Below are 8,289 nucleotides of genomic sequence, written 5' to 3'. Positions count from 1 at the left end.
CACCCCAAAGGGTTCAGGCCTGACACCCCAAAAGCTTCAAGGCCTGACACCCCATAGGGTTCAGATCTGACACCCCAAAGGCTTCAGGTCTGACACCCCAAAGGGTTCAGGCCTGACACCCCAAAAGCTTCAAGGCCTGACACCCCATAGGGTTCAGATCTGACACCCCAAAGGCTTCAGGTCTGACACCCCAAAGGGTTCAGGCCTGACACCCCAAAAGCTTCAAGGCCTGACACCCCAAAGGGTTCAGGCCCAGCACCCCAAAGGGTTTGGGCCCGACACCCCAAAGGCTTCAAGGCCCAACACCCCCCAGCTTTGGGCCCAGCACCCCCAGCACCCCGCAGGCTTCAGGCCCTACCTGCGCAGGTAACAGCCCCGCGGCTCAGGCTGCTCTCTCCACCCTGAAAGGAATTGCCTTTGGATGGAGAGGGCAGGAAGGAGAGGGAGCAGAGCTGAGGGGCTGCTGGAAGGAGCAGCTCGGCTTGTAGCGAAGTCTGACACCCCAAAACAGCCATGTCTGCTGCTTGTGCTCCAGCATCTCCCGTCCCTGCTGTCACGGTTTGGCTCGGGAGCAGCAATTAAAGCAGAGACAGCAGTGCTGCTCAGATCAGGAGCTGGGAGACTCAGCTCGAGGGAGAATATAGAGGTGAAACTGAAGCTGCTGCTACCATTGCTATCTGAGGGGTTCCTCCCATCAGAGATGGAATTTAAATGGGGTCCTGAGCTGCAGAAAGCTTTTGAGCAGATTAAAAAGGAAAATTGGCTTCATTCTGGCTCAAACCACAACACCTGGCATGTACCAGGCACGTTCCGAGGGGGAAAAGAGGGTCCTGTTCATTTAAAGATGTTAGTAGAGCCACTAAACTCAGACACTGAATTCTTTTGTGACCTCCTACTTCAAAAAGTTCCTGTTACCTCTGGTTAAATACCCGAAATACACAGAAGAAAACTGTCACGACTGCTGACACTCCCAGTAAAGTTGCCATCACAGCTTTATTGTTTCCAAATCTGAGTTGAATTTACTAATGTTTTCACTCCCCCTCCATCGTACACAGCAGAGAGCACTGATTTGAGGCAACAGAGTTAAATGTTTCTGTGCAGAACCTTAAGTGATTTATCTCTACCTCTGTACTGCAAAGGCTGCTTTGAGATGAAGCACCAGTCTGTGGTGGGAACGAGGAGAAGGAGCACTGAAAAGGGGTGCTGGGAAAAGAGAGCAGTGCTTCTGGATACAGGCATCCTGCTCCTTTGTTAAAAAGCCACTGCACCCCACTGGTGGTGGGAACTGCAGTACTTGTGGGCAACTTGTCAGTGGTGCAGTAAGCACAGAGTCACTAGTTCCCTCGCAGTAAAGATTGCACTGATAAAAAAAAAAAAAGAGTCCTGTGGGATGAGGCTGCACCTCTGCCTGGAGCTCCTGTTTCAGTCCTGACTCAGCAGAGGTGACCAACAGGTCTAGTGTTTCTCTTCTGAGATGCATGGGTGGCAAGCAGCCCATCAGCAAGAACTGGAGACAGAGGCTGGTGCTCACACTGTGATTTGTACCTGCAGGCTGCAGGATGCCACCAGGAACAGCAGCATGGGGGTGGCATCCAGCTCTGCTGGTTAATATAAGGCTGTTTCCAGTGGGTTATCCCCCTCTCCACTCCCAGTTTTTTTGAGCTGGTGAACAGGGGAGGGAAACAGACCAAGCTGTAACAAAGGAATTTTTAAGGCTGGAGATCAGTGTCTGGCTTCAGCCCTGCAGCAGGTTCCTGGCAACTATCATCCGCATCACCTCATTGGTACCTGCAGCAAAAGGGTGCAAAAGGCAGCTAAGAGAGGGTCCAATTCTGCAACCCCCCCAAAAAACCAACAAGAATTGTTCCCTGATCTGCAATGTACAGCACTGAAAAGATCTTCCCACCAATCCAGCTGGCATTTAGGAGGTGCTGGGCCAAAATACAACTGTACATTGCTTGGGAAAGGCTTCGAAGTGGTAGATGCTGGTGCTTCTTTTCACTTGGGCATTGAGAAGCCCTTATAGGGCTCCAGACATCAAGCAGAACTGGATAGATGGATATGGCTACAGCAGTAAAAGAGTCTCTTACCTTCCAGGATCTGGTGGACTCGGGTGTCTCGCACAAACTGCTGCACTGCATAATCCTTCAGGTAGCCATAGCCCCCGTGCATCTGCAGAGCCTGGTTACAGATCTAAGGAGACAACACCTCTGGTGAAGTGACACATATTCGGTAAGAACCCAGGAACCTGGGGCTCATTGTTTCTTTCTGATCACCTCATCTCGTCCCTGGAAGTCTGGTGTGACAGCGAGGTGCCCTCCTGTGCCCATCACTGCTGCTCTCAGTGCTCTCATGTTACCCAAGTACAGCTTCACATTAATGGTCCGAGAGCACAGATATACCCAGGAAATCTTTTACTTCACTAAGGCACTTTTTTTGCTGCACTTTTCGTGGTGCTACTGATGGAAAAAGAAAAATGCCAGATCCCCATCTAGCGGTGGGTCAGGCGAGGGATCTGCTCAGGGCTCTGGTTTCTACTGAAACATGACTCCATGAGTCATTACCTGTCAACCCGGGACATAAAACATAATAAATAGCAAAAATGTAGAGTGCTGAGAAAATAGTGGCTTCTAAATGACCATGATCTGGGAAATGTCACGGTGCAGATCTCCTTTCTTTTCCTTTTCCTTCCTTCTTGCTTTCTCTTTTCAGGGATATTTTCATAGAATCACAGGATGGTTTGGGTTGGAAAGGGCCTTAAAGATCATCCAGATCCAACCCCCAGCATGGGCAGGGACACCTCCCACCAGCCCAGGCTGCTCCAAGCCCCATCCAACCTGCCCTTCAACACTGCCAGGGATGGGGCAGCCACAGCTTCCCTGGGCAACCTGGGCCAGTGTCTATTTTGTGGTAATACTTTATTTTTCAAAGGTCTAGGAAAGACCACTTGCTAGCTAGGAGCAATCAGCTGGCAACATGCTTATTATGCTTGGAAAATAAGAATGCTTTACTCCCCGTCCTGTCTTCCTACTTGGTCCCCTAGAAAGTAGTGTTGAAAGCACAGGAGGCCAGGAGGCCTCAACTGTGGAGAGGTTAATACTGCAGCCTCTACAGGGTGCAGATAAAAGCATCCTGGACCTGAAATGAGCCTTCTGGCTCAAGGAACATGCCTGGGACCGGGTTGCTACAGCATCAAACCTCTTTCTGACATCCCCAGCACCAAGGGGGGGTCCCCAGGCTTGCAGTTCTGGCGCCAGGGGAGGCACGAGTCACATACCATGAAGCACTCATCGGTAGCAAAGAGCTTGGCCATGGAGCAGAGCACGGCCGCGTCCTCCCGGCCCTCCTGCAGAGCCCGCGCCGCGCTGCGAACCATCAGCCGGGCGGCCACCAGGCGCGTCGCCATCTCCGCCAGCCTGAACTGCAGGAACTGCCAGGGGACACAGCTCAGCCTCTTCGGAGGGGGCTGGGTCCTCAACCACAGCCCCACCACCTGCAGGCTCAGGCCTGACAGGCTGTCTTTTCTCAGGAAAAGCTTCCCGAGTTCTCCAGGGAAGAGCCTGTGAGGCGCTGTGGTGGGGCCCCTCTGGCTGCTCGTTCAGCCAGGATCAGGAAGAGCAGAGCTCTGGGAGCGCAGCTCTGATGGAGAGGTTACCTGGTTGTTTGCCAAGGGTTCTCCAAACTGTTTGCGGACAGTGAGATGTTCCTGAGCCAGGAGAACAGAGGCGTGAGCAGCTCCTAACGAACACGATGCTGGTGGAAGAAGCCAAGGACACAGCGTGAATACGAAAGGGGCAACAAGATGACCCAAGTCCTCTTCCCCTGGCTCCCAGCTCTCCCTCTTACCAATGTTTATCCTGCCTCCATTCAGTCCCTTCATGGCAATGCTGAAGCCCTGCCCTTCAGCTCCCAGCCGGTTGCCAACAGGAACAACACAGTCCTCAAAGATCACAGCCCGAGTTGGCTGGGAATTCCAGCCCACCTGAGAAAAAAGCAGAGCACCTTCCAGACTGCCTAAGGAGCAGCACAGCATCAGAGAACCTGCTTTCAGCCCTGGGTCTCACTGCCAGGCTGCTGCAGAGTGCCTGTGGTCAGTGTGGTTTGGCCTCAGCGTGCTGAGCTGGAAACTGCAACACGTGTATTTGAGAAAAGGCACAGATCCAATGAACCTTGATGTTCCTGAGATTAAAATCCTTCATTTACCAAAGGGAGGGGTATTGGGCAAACTTCACCAGAGCTGGACTTGGCTTGGAAAAAACACGCCAGGCTGGGACTCCAGTCCCATCTAAGAGGAGATCCTAAGGCTTTGCACAGACAAGCTCACCTCTGTCCTGCACTTCCCTCAAGCCCATGGGAAGAAACCAAGCCTCTTACCTTCCTCTCTTTCTTGCCAAAGCTGAGCCCTGGTGTCCCCTTCTCTACCACCAGGCAGGATATGCCCTTGGGGCCTGGGCCTCCCGTGCGACACATAACCACGTAGACATCAGTGTCACCTCCCCCACTGATGAAGGCCTGCAGAAGGGCACAAGAAGAAAGGGGTGGCTTCTGTATGCTGTCCCTGAGCCTGCAGCAGCAGCTGGGGTACAAAGATAGAGGGACAAAGACCCCATGGCCAGGAGATGTTTAGGGACCCAACTATACTAAGCTCTGGTGAAGGCTCTGCAGAGCATGTTCTACCTGGGGAGGATACACAGAGATGAGACAGTAGGAAACAGAAAAGATCAGAGAGTGGTTGGGGTTGAAAAGGACCTCTGAAGATCATCTTGTCCAACTCCTATGGTTGATGGTGATGACCCAGGCCCCCCTTTGCCTACATTGCCACCCAGCAGCTTTAGGAGGAGCAAAGAGGTACCTTGGAGCCATTCAGGACATAGGTGTCCCCTTTCCTCTGAGCTGTGGTCAGCAGGGAAGCTGCATCACTCCCACTCCCTGTTGGAGAGGTGAGGAAGCAGCCAGTGAAGCAGCAGGTCTGCAGAGCCTGAAAACCCCCCAAGGAATCACACCCAATGACACACTCAGGTTTGTACCATGAGCAACTCAGCAATCATCATCTGCCACTTCCCAACTTCCCATGGACTGCCCAAATGAATGTGAAAAGAAACTCTTCCCCTCCAGCTCCATGCACCGTTCATGTCCAGTTAAACCAGGTTAGGAGTGAGGGGAGGGAGAAGATTTCTTGGTTGAGGAGGCTCACCTGGCTCAGTCAGGCAGTAAGAAGCAAACTTCTCCATGCTACAGAGAGATGGGCAGAACTTGTGCCTCTGTTCCTCATTGCCAAAGGTGTCAATCATCCAAACACACATGCTGGAACAGGGGAGAAGGAGCAGCATTACAGTACAGGACCACAGCTCTGGGAGATTCCCTGGCTGAACAGAAGAACAAAGCTCCAAGGGGTTCAGTCAAAAGCCCTGAGGTTTGAAAGCATATGGCTCTACCTCAAAATTGAACATAATTACATGTCACAGTAGCTGGGAGGAAGGAGACTGCCTTCCATTCACCATAGACCTGGTGGAACAGCAGGTTCCTATGGAACAGCCTTGGTGTTCCCCTCAGCACTAGGCCCTGCTGTCTCTTTGAAAAACTGCACCTGGAAGGAGGCATCATCACTCCATCTTTCTGTGCAGTGTGCCTGACACTGAACATGTCTGTACAAGCAGGACAGGGCCCCCACATCAGCTGGTGTCTCTGGGCTCTGTCACAGCACAACCAAAGGACAGAAGCTTCTTCCAGGCAGGTTACTATCTATAGACAGATTAAGACAGGGAACAAAATCCAGAACTTGATCCCATCCTGCATGCCACCAAGCTAAAATTACTTGTTGGTGGCATCTCAGTTTCTGTAGCCTGTTTGTTTACTGCTGTCCAGGGATCCTCACAGCAATGTGTCTACTTGGGGTCCCAACTTCGCACAATCAGCAGCACCCAGTGATGTGTCTCCAGCTGGATTTAGATCTCAGGGAACAACTGTGGTTTCCAGGCTAACTCCACCCACTGCTCAGCAGACACACTCACTTGTGGATGCTCATATAAGCAGTGGTGCTGGTACATCCTGTTGATAAAGCTTCAAAGATGACGGAGGTATCAAGTCGTGACAATCCAGAGCCACCGACGTCTGGTTTCACATAGATCCCTCCAAATCCCAGCTGGGCTGCCTTCCGCATTGTTTCCACAGGGAATATTTCCTATTGGCACATCACAAGGGAATATTCATCAACTTACCCTCAAGATTCCACCTCCTTTGGTACACCTGGGCTACCAAGTCCAGTCCCAGACTTCTGCAGAGTTTAAGATAATTGTGTGGGTTGATGAAGAGGCAGCTACCTAGACAGATACATACCATCTTCAGGAGGAAATTCAGGTTTCAGATGATTGACTAGCCTGGCAAGGAAACCTTCAAGGTATTTCTGATAGCTTCCCACCCCAGCTAGCACAGTAATTTCAAAGCAAGTCTCTACACGTAGCTTTACAGCACTGAGGAGCTATTGCAGGAGCCCCTCTGATGTGACCCAAAGGATCATAACATCTTATGGGAGGAAAAAGTGAGCAGTACAATCCTCCTAAGGCTGTCATACCTTTTCATCCCACTCAGCCATGTGAGGAGCCATTTCCTTGGCAGCAAAATCAAGGGCAACTTTTTGGAATTCCTTCTGCTCCTCAGTCAGGCCGGTGGATGCTGGAAAAGCAGGAAGAGATCAGAATACGTGTCAGTTGTGGGAAAACAAGCACTGCCATTACTTCTATACCCTGAGCAATTTCAGAGTGTCTCTTAACTCACACAAAGAGTTCAGGGGCTCTGCTGCAGAGACCATGTCTCTGTTCCTCAGCACCACCAGGAAATGGGCTTTAGGAGGGAGGGGCTTTCTGGGGAGAAAAGGAACCTGAAGCTCCAGGTATCTCAGTCTACTCATCACTAACTGCACTGTGAGACTGACAGTCCATGGCAGCTGTCAGTCCATCTCACTAGGTCTGTGCTGCAGAAATACGAGGGCCTAGGCCTGGAACTTCAAAGAAGTGAGACTCAGAAGCAAGCAATGAATAAAGCAGCTGGAAACAGCATCTAAAGTGTTGGTTACGTCCTGCATTTGAAAATTCCGGCTTCATTTGCATGTAGAGTCAACATTGTTTTGTTAGGTTCTCTCCTAAAATCCACAGAATAGAATGTCTTGGGTTGGAAAGGACCTATAAAGGTCAACTAGTCCTACCCCCCAGTAATAAGCAGGGGCATTACCAACTAGAACAGGTTGCTCAGAGCTCCATCAAGCCTGACCTTGAACATCTCCAGGGATGGGGCCTCTGTCACCTTTCCAGTGATCCACCACCCTCATAGTAAAGAGCTTTTTCCTAATGTCCAACCTAAATCTAGCCTTAAAACCATCAGCCCTTGTCCTATCATTACATGCCCTGTGAACAGCTCTTCTCCAGGCTTCTTACAGGCTCCTTTCAAGTGTTGGAAGGTCACTATAAGGTCCCCCTAGAGTCCTCCTTTCTTTAGGATGAACAACCCCAACTCTCTCAGCCTGTCCTCATAAGAGAGGTGCTCCAACCCTCTGATCATTTTGGTTGCCCTTCTCTCTGGACATCCTCCATCAGATCCACATCCTTCATGTGCTGGGGGCTCCCGAGCTGGACGCAGAGCTCCGGGTGAGCCCTCACCAGGGCAGAGCAGAGGGGCAGAACCACCTCTGTCCACCTGCTGGCCACACTTCTTTGGATGCAGCCCGGGATGTGCTTGGCCCTGGGGCTGCAGCTGCATCTCCAGCTTTTGATCCACTAGTACCCCCAGGTTTTTTTCCACAGGGCTGCTCTCCAGCCTGTGCTGGGATCTCTGCTTGCCCAGGACCCTGCACTTGGCCTTGTTGAACCTCACCAGCTTCACCTGAGCCCACTTCTCCACCTTCTCCAGGTGCCCACGGATGACTTCCCGACGTACCAACCCCACCGCCCAGCTCGGCGCTGCTATTTCCATCCTGACCCTGCGGGCTACACGTCAACAATCCGGGCAGCCTTTGGGAACCCTGGAGAACCCCTGCCCAGCCGCAGCTGTTCTCCCAGACACCAGGCTCTGAAGAAGGACATCCCAACCACAGGGTAACCCAACCTCGCAAAGCGGGGGGATCACCCAGCCCTGCCTCCCGCGGGGACGATATTCCTTGCTTCCCACCCACTCCAAGAGAAGGGAAAGGCCTTTTCCCGGCGCACAGAGGACACATCCCCCCCTGGGGGGCTCCCAGGAGGGGATCCCGCCGCTCCCGCCCCGCTCCCAGCTCCTTACGGTCGATGGAGGAGGCGA

The 8,289-nt window shown here is 52.2% G+C and overlaps 1 protein-coding gene across 1 annotated transcript; it reads right to left on the bottom strand.

Annotated features, from left to right (window-relative positions):
- Positions 1-1,735: 1,735 nt before the first annotated feature.
- On the bottom strand, positions 1,736-6,808 carry ACAD8 (acyl-CoA dehydrogenase family, member 8). Its single transcript, XM_010002879.1, has 11 exons — positions 6,775-6,808; positions 6,572-6,672; positions 6,012-6,181; positions 5,195-5,304; positions 4,853-4,929; positions 4,375-4,512; positions 3,847-3,982; positions 3,656-3,753; positions 3,278-3,430; positions 2,091-2,193; positions 1,736-1,788 (listed from the first exon to the last, which is right to left on the bottom strand). The coding sequence occupies exons 1-11, from the start codon at positions 6,806-6,808 to the stop codon at positions 1,736-1,738; spliced, it is 1,173 nt and encodes a 390-aa protein (XP_010001181.1).
- Between the last annotated feature and the right edge of the window lie 1,481 nt (positions 6,809-8,289).

The sequence above is a fragment of the Chaetura pelagica genome, unplaced genomic scaffold (genome assembly GCF_000747805.2).
Source record: "Chaetura pelagica isolate M959 unplaced genomic scaffold, ChaPel_1.0 scaffold38, whole genome shotgun sequence".
NCBI lineage: Eukaryota > Metazoa > Chordata > Aves > Apodiformes > Apodidae > Chaetura > Chaetura pelagica.
This window is presented reverse-complemented; position numbering and strand designations above follow the sequence as displayed.

Coding starts and splice junctions, on each gene's coding strand:
- ACAD8 (XM_010002879.1), bottom strand. CDS start 6,808: ATGGTCTCTGCAGCAGAGCCCCTGAACTCTTTGT. Junction 5,305..6,011: donor GCTTATATGAGCATCCACAA/GTGAGTGTGTCT, acceptor CCCCTGTTCCAG/CATGTGTGTTTGGATGATTG. Junction 3,754..3,846: donor TGGAGGCAGGATAAACATTG/GTAAGAGGGAGA, acceptor TTCTTCCACCAG/CATCGTGTTCGTTAGGAGCT.